Source organism: Cynoglossus semilaevis, chromosome 1 (assembly GCF_000523025.1).
Source record: "Cynoglossus semilaevis isolate Cse_v1.0 chromosome 1, Cse_v1.0, whole genome shotgun sequence".
In the NCBI taxonomy this organism is placed as follows: Eukaryota; Metazoa; Chordata; class Actinopteri; order Pleuronectiformes; family Cynoglossidae; genus Cynoglossus; species Cynoglossus semilaevis.
In genome coordinates, this window is record NC_024307.1 from 31,548,722 (window position 1) to 31,562,707 (window position 13,986).

The 13,986-nt window shown below is 43.1% G+C and overlaps 1 protein-coding gene across 1 annotated transcript in view; it reads right to left on the reverse strand.

The window, feature by feature from the left end:
* Positions 1–6,698: 6,698 nt before the first annotated feature.
* kdm6ba (lysine (K)-specific demethylase 6B, a) overlaps positions 6,699–13,986 on the reverse strand; it is an 11,405-nt gene continuing 4,117 nt past the window's right edge. The window contains exons 9-21 of the mRNA XM_025062121.1: positions 11,701–13,976; positions 11,144–11,270; positions 10,928–11,033; positions 10,614–10,819; positions 10,406–10,509; positions 10,259–10,327; positions 10,012–10,160; positions 9,601–9,715; positions 9,329–9,516; positions 9,087–9,228; positions 8,828–8,954; positions 8,445–8,615; positions 6,699–8,300 (exon numbers count right to left, since the gene is read on the reverse strand). Of these exons, the coding sequence (XP_024917889.1) occupies positions 8,280–8,300; positions 8,445–8,615; positions 8,828–8,954; positions 9,087–9,228; positions 9,329–9,516; positions 9,601–9,715; positions 10,012–10,160; positions 10,259–10,327; positions 10,406–10,509; positions 10,614–10,819; positions 10,928–11,033; positions 11,144–11,270; positions 11,701–13,976 (3,801 nt within the window). The 3' untranslated portion in view covers positions 6,699–8,279. The remainder of the gene's footprint in view (positions 8,301–8,444; positions 8,616–8,827; positions 8,955–9,086; positions 9,229–9,328; positions 9,517–9,600; positions 9,716–10,011; positions 10,161–10,258; positions 10,328–10,405; positions 10,510–10,613; positions 10,820–10,927; positions 11,034–11,143; positions 11,271–11,700; positions 13,977–13,986) is intronic.

Consider the following 13,986-nt stretch of genomic DNA (forward strand, 5'->3'; position numbering starts at 1 on the left):
AGTTACACCCTGCATTACCCTGTCCTAGCTGGGGCAGGGGGTGAGGGTGGAGGGAGGGTACATGTTGCATGTTAGGTGTTAGTTTCTCTGATAAACTGAGATTCGGGAGACCAGAAATGAGGGGGAAGGGCAGCCAGGGCCAGATTTTGGTGTGTGTTTGGAGAGGCAGAACAAAGTGTTGAACACTTAATTCATGCTGTTGGGCTCATTACATATAATATAAAGTGGGGCTTCAAGATACGAGTCTAATCCGTTCCACAACAGCACTCGTATGTCGATCCACTCGTATTTCGATTGCATTTTCCCCATTAAGAAATAACTAAAGACCAATGTATTCGTTCCAGTCTCCTAGAAATGTACTATTAATTAATTAATTTAAAATTCCCCCCATCGAAACATCAAAAACATAGATATAAATGGATATATTGATAATATAAAATAATAATAATTAAGAAAACATTTTATATTATTGCTATAAAATGGGTAGGGAGTGAGGGACAGTGAGCGAGACAGTGGTAGTGGAAAAATGGAGCTTGGTTGAGCTTTGTTGAGCACTTGTAATTACATGTTTCTTCGTATCACGAGGAGAATCGTGAAAAAGTTGCTTACTTGTTACTTGGAAAACTTTGTGTTTCGGGTAGCTCTTATCTCAAGGCCCCACTGTAGCTGTAGAAGACAAGTGTGGACAGAGGACAAAGACAATAATAGTCATCAAAGTCAGTGAACACCTACAGAAGACATCAGTGAGGCCTGAATCGTGTCTAATTGTAATATCTGGTACCTTACTTTGACGCACTTGCACAACTGTCCTCATATGTGGCTACACCTGTTGCATGTTTAAACATTACCATAGCAAAAACATTTTTAACATGTCAAAACTCTTTATACAGAGTGGTCCCAATGGACAAACTTTTACTTGTTCTCCTATGTCTTCCTGTGACTGAAGCAGTAATGACCTTGATGCTCTTGAAGCCCTTTGACAGAGACAGAGGTTAACATGTGGAGAATGACATCTTGTTAGGAACTGGTTAGTATTGCATTAGACTAGTAGTGATATTTTGAGCATGTTAACTGGTAGATAGCGTGGTCCTCTGCTATCATGGATTAATGGCTGGGCTGGGCTCAACTCTTTGGCTAACTATGTTTCAAATGCATATTACATTTAGTAATTGTGTTTAGTTCTCCACAAAGATAATTTTACTTTTACAACAGTATAAAGAATGACATTAGGGTTGTTTGTCCACAGCTGTGTTAAAAGGCCTGGAAATGTAAAGTGCTTAGAGGCTGAGCAGGATGATGTTAGTATGAACTTTGTTTGACCTGTGATACGTTCTGCGTAATCAGCATTATTGGACATCACAATTGAGATAAACTCAGGCTAGTGTACAGGCAGGATCGAATGATTAAAAGAGAAAGACGACGTAATCATTTCAGCGATAAACGATCACAGCACCAGCTCAATAATTATGTGCTTCTGATGCAGATTGGGTTCCTCTCCTCCTTCCTCTGCTTTGAGCTTGAATATTTATTTACATCCACTATCTTTGGTTTCCATGTAGTTCTGTCTTTTATGTTGTCCACGTGTAGAAACCTCAAGAGCAAGGACCTCACTGATCAGATGATTTTTATCATCGCACAGATTTTGATCCGGTGTTGCTGTTATGTCACTGCTCACTAAGGCGAGGTCTCAGATCAAAAAGGTTCCTACACAACCTTTCATCTTGGCACATGTTCTGCATTTCAATGTAAATAAATTCCAGAGATCCCTCATGATAACACTACGTGGTTGTTGATACATTTTCTGTCCTCTCATTCTCTCGTCAGGAACCTGACTGCAGCATGGTGGACAGACAGACAGGCGGGTGGACAGAACTTCTCTTCCTGTGTGGTTTGAAGCAGGATTTCCTCCAGTTTTTACGCCCCCCCTCCTCCTGACCTTGTGGCCTCTGGCTTGACCTTATGGACAATCTACACTGTGACAACAGGTAATGCTGTTCTGGGGAAGAACCTTAGATGTTTATAGGAAGCAGACTTTGTGGTAAATCGAGTTTTCTTCTGTAAAATATAAATGCTAAGATAGGCACTAGTCAAAATCTGGACACAGTCATTGAATTCAGGCTGCAGACTGCACTAAATGAGCTTATGGTTCTCGATGGACGCAGCTATTGACTGCGGTCCATGCCCCCTACTGACTACTGTCAAGATTCCAGGGCAGGCTCTTAGACCAGGCTCTTTTGCTGACAGTTGAAATGAATAACAAAGATCTAGTCTTTGCATAGTCGAATTTTTTAGCCACACTTAGACCCTATGTGATAGTATAATTAATGCAGTTGTACATTATTGCTCCAGATGAACGGTGAATATTGTTTGGTTTCTCTTAGGTGAACATTTTATGTTAGTAAAAATATGTCTAGAGTTTTTAAAGTTAACTAACTAAATTCAACATCACTATGCACATGAATCAAACTTTTCTGTGCTATGGAAAGATGATTTCCCAGTTTCCAAAACTAAACAGGAGGCAAGCTTAAAGATAACACATTTATGCAGTGGGTCCTCTCGTGTGTGTTTGTATTTGAAGGTTAACCTGGTCGATGCACTTTTAACTTATGACAAAGCAGTCATGCGACTTTACCCTGTTATTTCCTGCTGCGCTATCTGTGCAATTCTGTCCCCGTACAATCTGCTTCCTTAGTTTAACTTGGATGTTTTCATCTGAATGGAAACTTTTTTGTCTGTGCCTCATTTTCTCACACACAAATCTAACAATAGCAAGGACAGGACTCACATTATGTTAAGTGAAAAAGAGTGCCAAATCTGAGGGGCGTGGCTTTGTTTGTTATTCTAAAATCTTGAATGGATTCAAAAACCTTGTTGTTGCTGTAGAAACGTTTGTTTAGACTCACTTTAGCAGTTGTATTGAAGTGATGTTCTTATGTGCTTACACTGTGCCCTGATTCTTTCATTGCGTTTCACTACCAGAACCAGCTATAAACTGCTGTAATTTCGTTCAGTCTTTTTAGACTTTTGCTCATGTTACTTGTTAAGCCAGCCACTAGGGTACACAAAGCCGTGTTTATAGTGCCGGTCCCAAGCCCGGATAAATGGTGAGGGTTGCGTCAGGAAGGGCATCCGGCGTAAAACGTTTAGCTAAATCAAATATGCAGATCAATAAAACGATTTCCATACCGGATCGGTCGAGGCCCGGGTTAACAACGACCGCCAACAGTGCCGTTGACCAACAGGGCACTGATGGAAATTGGACTACTGTTGGTCAGAGACAGAGTCAGAGACAGAGAAGAAGAGGAGGGCGTTTGGTTAGGAGAAAAAGAGAAAAGATGAAGAATAGAAGTGTTAGTCTGAAGTTTGGAACTTTGAATGTAGGTACAATGACAGGGAAAAGTAGAGAAATAGCTGATGTGATGGAGAGAAGAAGAGTAGATATTTTGTGTGTGCAGGAGACCAGGTGGAAGGGCAGTAAGGCTAGAAACATTGGAGGAGGCTACAAACTGTTTTATCATGGTTCAGATGGGAAGAGAAATGGAGTAGGGGTGATCCTAAAGGAAGAATATGTAAGAAATGTGGTAGAGGTGAAAAGAGAGTCAGACAGGTTGATGTGTGTGAAGGTAGAAGTAGAAGGAGAGATGATTAATGTTGTTAGTGGTTATGCCCCACAGGTGGGCTGTGAGTTGGAAGAAAAGGAGAAGTTCTGGAAGGAGCTAGATTGGATGGTAGAGAGTATCCCCAGGAGAGAGAGAGTGGTGATTGGAGCAGACCTAAATGGTCATGTAGGGGAAGGGAACAGAGGAGATGAGGAAGTGATAGGCAGGTTTGGTGTTAGGGAGAGAAACGTAGAAGGACAGGCAGTGGTAGATTTTGCAAAGAGAATGGAAATGGCTGTGGTAAACACATATTTCCAAAAGAAAGAGGAACATAGGGTGACTTACAAGAGTGGAGGCAGGTCCACACAGATAGATTATATTCTATGTAGAAGATGTAATCTGAGGGAGATTAGAGACTGTAAGGTGGTGGCAGGTGAGAGTGTAGCCAAACAACATCGGATGGTAGTGTGTAAAATGACGATGGAGGTGACAAAAAGGAAGAGAGTGAAGACAGAGCAGAAGATCAAGTGGTGGAAACTAAGGAAAGAGACATGTTGTGAAGACTTCAGGAAGGAAGTAAGGGCAGTTCTGGGTAGTGTTGAGATATTCCCAGATGATTGGGAGACTACAGCTGCAGTGATGAGGGAGACAGGTAGGAAGGTGCTAGGTATGTCCTCTGGGCAGAGAAAGGAGGACAAAGAGACCTGGTGGTGGAATGAGGAGATCCAGGAGAGTGTGCAGAGAAAGAGATTAGCGAAGAAGAGATGGGACAGTGACAGAACAGAAGAGAACAGACTGGAGTACAAAGAGAGGACAAGGGAGGTGAAGAGGGAAGTGGCCAAGGCCAAACAAAAGGCATATGAGGAGTTGTATGAGAGTTTGGAAACAAAGGAAGGAGAAAAGGAGTTGTATAGATTGGCGAGACAGAGAAATCAAGCTGGGAAGGATGTGCAGCAGGTGAGGTTGATTAAGGACAGAGAGGGGAATGTGATCACAAGTGAGGAAAGTGTGCTGAGAAGATGGAAGGAATACTTTGAGGAGTTGTTAAATGAGGAAAATGAAAGGGAAAGTAGAAACGAGGAGCCAGAGACTAGTAGGAAGAAGGTAGATCAGGTTAGAAAGGATGAAGTTAGAAAAGCCCTGAAGAGGATGAAGAGTGGAAAGTCAGTTGGTCCTGATGACATACCAGTGGAAGTATGGAAGTGTTTAGGAGAAGTGGCAGTAAATTTCCTGACTGGTTTGTTTAACAGAATTTTAGAGACTGGCAAGATGCCTGATGAGTGGAGAAAAAGTGTTCTGGTGCCAATTCATAAGAAGGGTGATGCACAGAGTTGTAACAACTACAGAGGGATAAAGTTGATGAGCCATACAATGAAGATTTGGGAACGAGTAGTTGAAGCTAGGTTGAGGCAGGAAGTGGAGATTTGTGAACAACAGTATGGTTTCATGCCTAGGAAGAGTACCACAGATGCAATATTTGCCTTGAGGATGTTGATGGAGAAGTACAGGGAAGGTCAGAAGGAGCTGCATTGTGTATTTGTAGATCTAGAAAAGGCATATGACAAAGTGCCAAGGGAGGAATTGTGGTTTTGTATGAGGAAGTCAGGAGTGGCAGAGAAGTATGTTAGTTTGGTGCAGGACATGTATGAGAATAGTACAACAGTAGTGAGGTGCGCTGTTGGGAGGACAGAAGACTTCAAAGTGGAGGTGGGACTACATCAAGGATCGGCCCTGAGCCCCTTCTTGTTTGCTGTGGTGATGGACAGATTGACAGATGAGGTCAGACAGGAGTCCCCATGGACTATGATGTTTGCAGATGACATTGTGATCTGTAGTGAGAGTAGGCAGCAGCTAGAAGAGAACCTAGAGAGGTGGAGGTTTGCACTAGAAAGAAGAGGAATGAAGGTCAGTCGCAGCAAGACAGAGTACATGTGTGTAAACGAAAGGCAGAACAGTGAAATAGTGAGGCTACAAGGAGCAGAGGTGGTGAAGGTGCAGGAGTTTAGGTACTTAGGATCAACTGTTCAGAGCAGCGGAGACTGTGGAAGAGAGGTGAAGAATAGAGTACAGGCAGGATGGAACAGCTGGAGAAAAGTGTCAGGAGTGATCGGTGGCAGAAGAGTGTCAGCTAAGGTGAAGGGAAAGGTTTACAGGACAGTGGTGAGACCAGCCATGATGTATGGTTTAGAGACAGTAGCAATAGGCAGAAGACAGGAGGAGGAGCTGGAGGTGGCAGAGTTAAAGATGCTAAGATTCTCTTTAGGAGTGACAAGAATGGACAGGGTCAGGAATGAGGTCATTAGAGGGACAACACAGACAGGAAGGTTTGGAGAAAAAGCTAGAGAAGCCAGATTGAGATGGTTTGGACATGTGCAGAGGAGGGACAGTGGATACATTGGTAGAAGAATGTTAGAGATGGAGCTACCAGGTAGGAGAAAGAGAGGAAGGCCAAAGAGGAGATATATGGATGTAGTGAGGGAGGACATGCAGATAGTTGGAGTCAGAGTAGAAGATACAGAGAACAGGGAGAGATGGAAATCAATGATCTGCTGTGGCAACCCCTGAAAAAAGGGACAAAGCCAAAAGAAAAAGAAGAAGAAGAAGCTCATGTTACTTGTTTGCTTGAAGTTGCAACATGTGTATCCACAATGCTGCACCTTTATACCGGGAAAAGTGGTTTTTGAGTAACGTTTGCCTTCTCAAACCAATCTGGCCATTTTCTTCATCCCCTATCTCCAAACTACTGAAACAAAAGTAGTCTATATCGTATATGGCCACAAGAGAGCACTCTCTACACCCGTGATAACACAAATTAATTAAAATGCAGATTAAAGGTGGTAATAAAGACGCACCTACTGGTGTGATGCTGAAGGTGAGTCTGACATCAGCCCTGCAGAAGAGGAGGTGGTGGAACTAGTTAGAGTTGTTTTTTTATTTTTTTTTAAATGCAAATTATAGATTGGTGCAATGTTTACTGTATGTCTACTCATTGTGATTTTATGATATTCTAACCATTAGGTGAGATGTATACTACTGCAGTATTATGAAAAATAACAAGAACATAAGGTTAGGTGACATTAATGAACCTGACATTTCTGATTCTGGATTTATCAAAAAGCGTTTAATAGTCATAGTAATGTCACACAATTTCACAAGTGTTTAAGACATGTCTGGCTCAGTTTGGTGTGTGTATGTATGTATGTATGTGTATGTGTGTATCTGCAAGTATGTCTGTGAATTCTCTAAACAGTGCAGTTATAAATAATTGACCACAAAGAGAAGGAAAAGGTTAAGGTGATATTGCAACAGGAAAAAATAGAATTCTTATTTCAAGAAGTCAAAAGAAGGTATTCCAGGAGAACATTTAGCACCATCTATCCTGTTATCAAATTTAACAGATATTATAAAATCATTAAAATCTCATTTAAAAACTCCCCTACATTATAAAAAAAAATTCAAAACACTTTGCAAAAAGCTGTCTTTTTTTTCCTCCATGATGAGTATACAAACACAGCATTCCATCTTCTCTATGTGAGCAGTGTCCCTATCATCTACAGGAAAGGTGGTGTTTCATTAGATAAAGGTGTCGTTAAATATATCAGGAGAGGAGAAATAAAAACAGTGGAGCAGTGGGAGGCGAGCACCAGACGAACAGCAGCCTCCACTCCTGCCAACACAAAACCCCCACATCATAGTTCTGACAGAGCAATGCCTCACCTCACAAACTAATGGAGAAGTTCAAACTTTTAAAACCCCGTTAAAAAAAAGAAGAGAACATTGATATCCAATAAATAGAGAAAATATTAAATTAAATGTACAATGCTGAAAAAAGAGAAAATATCCATACAGGAAAAAGAACACCTGAACAAAAACAACGCAAAAACCATGATTTTCATTCTTCTTCTTTTCATACAGAAACTGAGGATTGAAGACCTGATGATGTGTGACAACTGAACATTATCCTCCAGAGAAAATCAAGGAATCGATAAAAGAAAATCACAAAATTTACAACAAGGAACTGAAGTCTCTCCAAAACAACCAAAGTCATTAAAACCCGTAAGTTTTGAAGCATTCCAAACCATTTGTTTTTAAAATCTTAATGCTTTAGAAAAATGTTCATATCTCTATTATTAGTATTTTTGTAATTTTGTCTCTTCTCTAAATACAAGGCCAATGTGGTATATATCTAGGCTGATCTAGTTTAGAAAAAAAAATATAAATTACTTAAAAAAAAAAACAGCACCACCCACAAAAATTGCAAACAGCTTGTACAAATTTCAGTATTCAAGACAACAATGACATCGGAACGTTCTTTCTTGTACTGACAGATACACGCCATTGAAAGGATTGCCAAGCCTCCACCCTTTGTTCAATGGCAGCACCGACCGCCCCCTGGTTGTCAACTTCACTGTTGCCAGGGTTTGTGTTTGAAAGCACCATCTGAGAGTAAACTGTTGTTTTTTTTTCTTTCTTTACTGGAGGCTTGGTATTTCTTTATGTAAACAGTAATGATGAGTAAACGTATTCTACTAGCTGTTCAGCAAGTATTCGCAGTAGTAGCAAAGATGATCTTTAAATAATTATTCACTGTCAGTTTTAAAAAAACAGTGATGTTTCTTTTTTTGTCCTGTCGTGCAGGAATTTTGGTTATGGCTGAGAGGATGCAGGAGGGGAGCTCCATCACCGGGAGGAAGTAGGGGCCTGGCAGGGTGAAAAAACATATTTATTTCATATATATATATATTTATGAATGAAAGCATCAGGTACACATCACATAATAATGGAACTGACAGTTTATCAAAATGCATATGGAAAAATCTTTGAGCTTTTTTTTTTGTTTCTCACCAGACTGAATGAGTCATAGATGTTCATCAGCTCCTCCATGCGGTACTGCTCCAGCACCACCACGCTGTTCAGGCTGGGACTACGCTGACGTGCACAGTCCTCACAGTGGACCACGTACGTTTTCCTGCTGCTGCTCTCACTCGTCACGAACAACAAATCGAACACCTCCAACTGTGGCAGATACAACATTTATTAATCTGTGGTGATCGAACCTAAAGTTCCCATGACATTTTCCCAGTTCTGTTACTAATTACTTTTACATAAAATGTGGGTTTTTTTATCCAAATAAGGGCAGTCAGCTTTATGTATAACAGTGTAACTATATCTATAACAATTTAAGAAACAGAACAGTCCTTTTGAAGTACAAAGTACTAATTACTCACATCACATTCATTGCAGTAGTAGGCAGGCTCGTCCTTGACCCGACTTTGATAAGAAATCTTCATGCCGTCTGCAACCAGCTGGTCTCTGAGGATCTGGATGTGCTTCATGGACTGCAGCAGACAGTGTCTGGCAACGAAGTAAAGACAACAGCACACTGTGTTAAACCTTGGGTGTTGTCTCATTCTACTTTTCCAATAAAAAACAACAAACTAATAAGTTTGGAGTTGAAGTAGCTGCAGGGCTAACTGATGAACTCACTTCAACATCTTGTAAGTGTCTGGGTCAGTGATCTTGAGTGTGCGGGCCACATTCCAGGACACATGTATCATGGGCACTATGGACTTCACCTTCTTCACTTCATTCCACTCGAACCTCTCCAGGGCCAGCTGGTACTGGTAAGCTGCAGGTGCACATATAGGAACACATTAAAGGATGAGGCAGTTTTTTTATTTAAAAAGAAAACGCTCACTATATTTTGCCACTAGAGGGTGCAGTCTCACCATGTAGAGGCCCCACATTCCAGGCAATGTTGTTGCACCAGCCCACAGCCTGAACCCAGTGAACGGTTCCAGCGTTGATCCACACCAGGTCCCCAGGACGCTGAATGAAGCGATACACTGGGATGTTGGCGTTGTACAAGTCCTCTAGCACAGGCCACCAGGAGCCTGTCAGGTAGTCCACACCATGTCTGGAATAACAAGAGCAAATGTTGTTATGGTTTGAACTTACAAACTGATATACAGAAACAAATGTTTGACCACCACATACTCACTTTTCACAGAAGTCACTGATGGCCTGCCAGTAGTTCTCGTGAACAGAGAACCACTCACAGTCTCCAGGACCAATGTTGATGTTTACTGAGCAGAAGTTATTGTTCTCCTGGTGACCTGATGAACGCATCAACACACAATATTGTCAGCTACAACTTTTAGCTTTAATGTATTTCTAAAGTTGTGCATGGCTATTGTACAACCAGTAAGGAGATACAATCTTGGAAAGTGTTTGTATGGATTTAAAAGCAGAATATTGAGTTGAGGTAGAGGCTGGCTGCACCTCAACAAAGCCAGCATTTAATGCCTTAATGATGAAACTGCAGTCATTCATTTTAGCTTGGTAAGTTAGTGATGTCTACAATACCCAGCTCAAAGGATATATGTTTCAGGTGTGGGTCATGTCTGTTTACCTGGTGTGCGGCTCCCTGGAACCTTCATGTAGAGCTGGACAGTGTTCATCCCAAGGATTGTATGTCCAACATGGCTCAGCATATTTCCATTGGATGAAACTCTCATAAAAGCCGGAAGTTTCTGCAGTTCCTGAAGCTGAGGCTTCCACCTGAACGCACATGAATGAACCACAGGTTAGACTCAGTTCATCCTCATCATCATCATCATCATCAGGATCGTGCTTAAGACTCTGTCCAAGGTGCTAACCTTTTGGGATCCGACAGGTCAATGTTGGTGCCAAATTTAATAATCTTCCCCAGGGGTTTCTGCTCACCACTAAGAAGAAAACATAAAACATGACTTCAACTGTGATAAAATAAAAACAATGTAGGATTAAAAAAAAAAGTCATTTACCTGTTAACTTCTTTACAGCTTTCCTTCAGTGGTGTGTCAGCGCTGTTAGATGGCTTCTTTTCCTTGTCATCATCATCCTCCTCATCATCACTGCCTTTCTCCTCCTACAGACAAAGTTGACAAGGTATAATTGATATAAGATTAATAGTTCCACTGATAAAGAAACGTCTCTGGTTGAATCTAAACATACACAACAGGAGACCTTTACCTGCAGACTCTCTTGGAAGCTGGAGGCCTGGTACTGAGCATACTTGGCAATAGTGGTGTGGGAGCGACTGCTCTCACAGGGCCACGTTTGACCTTTGCCACTGGGGTCCCAGTTTTCATCAGCTGGCTGCTGCACCTGGGTCCTGACCTCCACTGCCTGGTCTGCATTAGCCTCCACCAGGGACTTTGTAGAAAACAGACCCAGGTCTGCTCATAATGAAAGGAAGCATTGTTGAGGAATGTGTGCCATGGTGCAACCAACAAGCTTTCCACTAAATCCACCAAACTGTGACCATTAATTTCTCATCATCTTACTTAGTCTTAGCGACCCAGCGAGGCCCCTGATGACAGTCACAGGATTCTTGGGGTCTGTACAGAACTGCAGCAGCACAGGGGAGAAGGCGTCTCTCTTGCTCTCCAGCTACAGAGAAGAAAAACATGCTTTATCATACTGGGAAGTGTCGTTATTTTCTCGCTAGTAAACACAGAGAGCCAGTACAAATGGGAGAGGCAGTGTGTACAATAACATACATAGATACTGGGTGTAGGAGGGTTGAGTTTCTCTCTAGGTAAGGGTTCCTCTGTGGTCATGATGGGCTTTACGGAAAAAGCTGGAAGCAGGTAGGATTCTTTGAACTTCTCTTTAATCCTGGTTCCCCTGGAAGAGAGAGAACAAAAGATGAAGGTGAGTGGAGGTTGCAAAATAAACTTCTCATGTTTACTTTTGGAGATAGTACGTCATTCTAAACCAAGAGTGTCAAACATATGGCCTGTGGGACATAACCGGCTATTTTGGAGCATTTTGAAAGTGAAAAAAAGCACAAATACTCCATGCTGGTGATGTATTGTCAAATTATATTTCATTAAATATGAATAATTTTTAATATACTTGTAGTTATTTGCAGGAAAACAATGGGGGAAAACATGGACTTATTGTTGCTTATAGGTAATTACATTATGATTGGACTGGTCTCGCCAACTTAACATCAAACCAGGTTGTATGGGGCCCCTGAACCAAAATGAGTTCGATCCCCCTGTTCTAAACAACGGAATTTAGGAGAAGATGGAAAGAGTTTCACTGCACTTACTTGCAAGACCTGATGATTTCACTGGCTGAGTTTTTGATGCTGATTTCTTCCAGTGGAATTCTCTTTTCTTCTACCTCTGAAGCAATAAATGTCTCTCTGTCCCCACTCTCCACTTTGATCAGGCGGATCTTTAGCTCTTTGGGTGGCCCGTCTGACAACGCCTTCAGCTTCATGTAATCTGCGGAAACTAGTGAAGAACCAGATCCTCTCTTGTCTTCAGAAAATCTTTCATCGGAACTTTCTGAGACCCATTCTGCACGTTCTCCTTCACTAGTGCAGCTGCCACTGGACGCTTCCTTGCGTTTTCTTTTGTCTGTATCGTAGTGACTTCTATTCTTCTCCCTTCTCTCCGATCCCTCTTTACTCTGGAGGTTAAGGTCCCCGAGGATTATACGATCTTTCTTTTCCTTGTGGCTCTTGCCATCCCTGTGCCGTTTGTGGCTGGAGCTGGAATGGTTGGTCGAGGAGGACGGCGATGATGAAGACGAGGGTGAGGAAAATGCACTCTCCTCTCTCTTCTCTTTGTGCTTCTTCTTTTCTTTTCTGTCTTCGTGTTTCCTGCTGCTGCTGTGGCTGTGACCGTGCTTCCTCTTTTTTTCTTTACTCCTGTCTTTGTCCCGGTGCCTGTCTTTGTCCCTGTGTTCCTTTACCTTGTCAGATTTGTGGCTCTCACAGTTACCGTGACTGTCCAGTTTACTGAGTGAGTTCTTGTTGGAGAGTGACTGTTGACTGAGCAGCATCTCACAGCTCTTGCCCAGTTCTGCCAGAGAGGACTCTGAGATGGTTGACAGCTGCTTCTCATCCTTGACCACTTTAATAGGTTTGGTGGGAGGAAGACTCTTCTTTTTGATAGATTCCATGATTTCCTCCGTTTTCTCTCCACCTTCTATCCAGATGTCAGCATGTTCCATTTTCAATTTCTTGTCTTCTAGTAGGGAAGCAGAAGACGTTACTGCTGGAAGAGCTGGACTAAAGGGTGGATTGGTGGAGTCTGAAGTAGGAGACCCACTTTGCTGTTGGCGGCAAATATCAGGTCCTAATGACAGAGAGGAAGAATATTTGACTCCAACCAGAGCAGATGGAGGGGGTCTCCCAAAGGGCCCACCTCTGTATGCATACTTCTGGCTCTCCAGAACTGTCGCTAGGGACTTGAACATGCTGTTTACACCTGTCTGGTGTAGGTGGGGTCTTTGAGGGGGTGGGGAACATGATGGGGTCTCAGAATCCTCCTCTTCATCGTCCTCATCAGCTTCGCTTTTCGTCTGTTCAGGGAGACCGTACAGTTTGGCAAGGTCGCTGTGGCGGTAACTGGTGTTACTCTCTCCTGTTCTAATTTCAACTGACTGTTTGGCAGCAACAGAAGACGACTTGAGGTACTCGTCGTCCTCCTCGTTGAGAGAAGACGTCCGACTGCAAGGGGATGCCAGGGAGCCCTGGCGGCTGAGCACAGGAGGACTAGCATGAGGATTGGATCCAAGGTCGTCCTGGTTGGGCTGGTTCTTTGTTGCGGGAACAAGGTCTGGTGCACACAGGTAGCTTTGGACGGTTGGAACCCTGGCGGAAAAGTTGTCGAGAAGACCTGCAGATCCACTCTTCTCTCTGTTGAACATCTCCTCCTCTTTCTTGATGGACTCGTCCAGCATGGCCATTATATTTGCCAGGCCATCGGGGAGCAAGGTGGACATTTCCGAGGGCTCCTCCTCAAACTGAGCACTGTCTGAATCGCTGCCATCTTTTTCCAGACTACTGCCTGTTACACGTTTGCTAAGAATTCCTGCTCTAGACATGGATGACAAAGGTGGTGGGGGAGGGTTTTCTCTGGGGAAAGCCTGATACAGTTTGGGGGGTTCTCTAAGTGCCATTGGTGGGAGAGAGTGCTGGCTGCTCTCCCTCTCCTTGGATGTGTCTTTGGATTGGTTGGGTGCAGCCTGCATTGCCGGAGGCTTGTTTGGATACACCGTCTGGTTCATCCCTGAGGTATTGTGTGTTGATGGGGGACTGAATGTCGTTCCGCCATTGTTGTTCCACATCTCCCGCTGCCTCTGCTTTTCTCTAGCATATTCAGTCTGAGGCGTAAGAGGCGGTGGCCGTAGTCTTTCTGCAGGAGCAGTGCTAGAGGTGGCCTGGCCTGCTGGACAGGGCAATAGTCCACCGCGACTCAGCCAGGGGTACATGGGTGCTGCATGGGAGCTTGGGGGAGATGAAGAAGTAGCAGCGGCAGAAGAAAGGCGGGGGGGGGGGGGGGGGGAGGAGGTGCTCGAGAGCAGCCCTTCCAACTTTTCAACA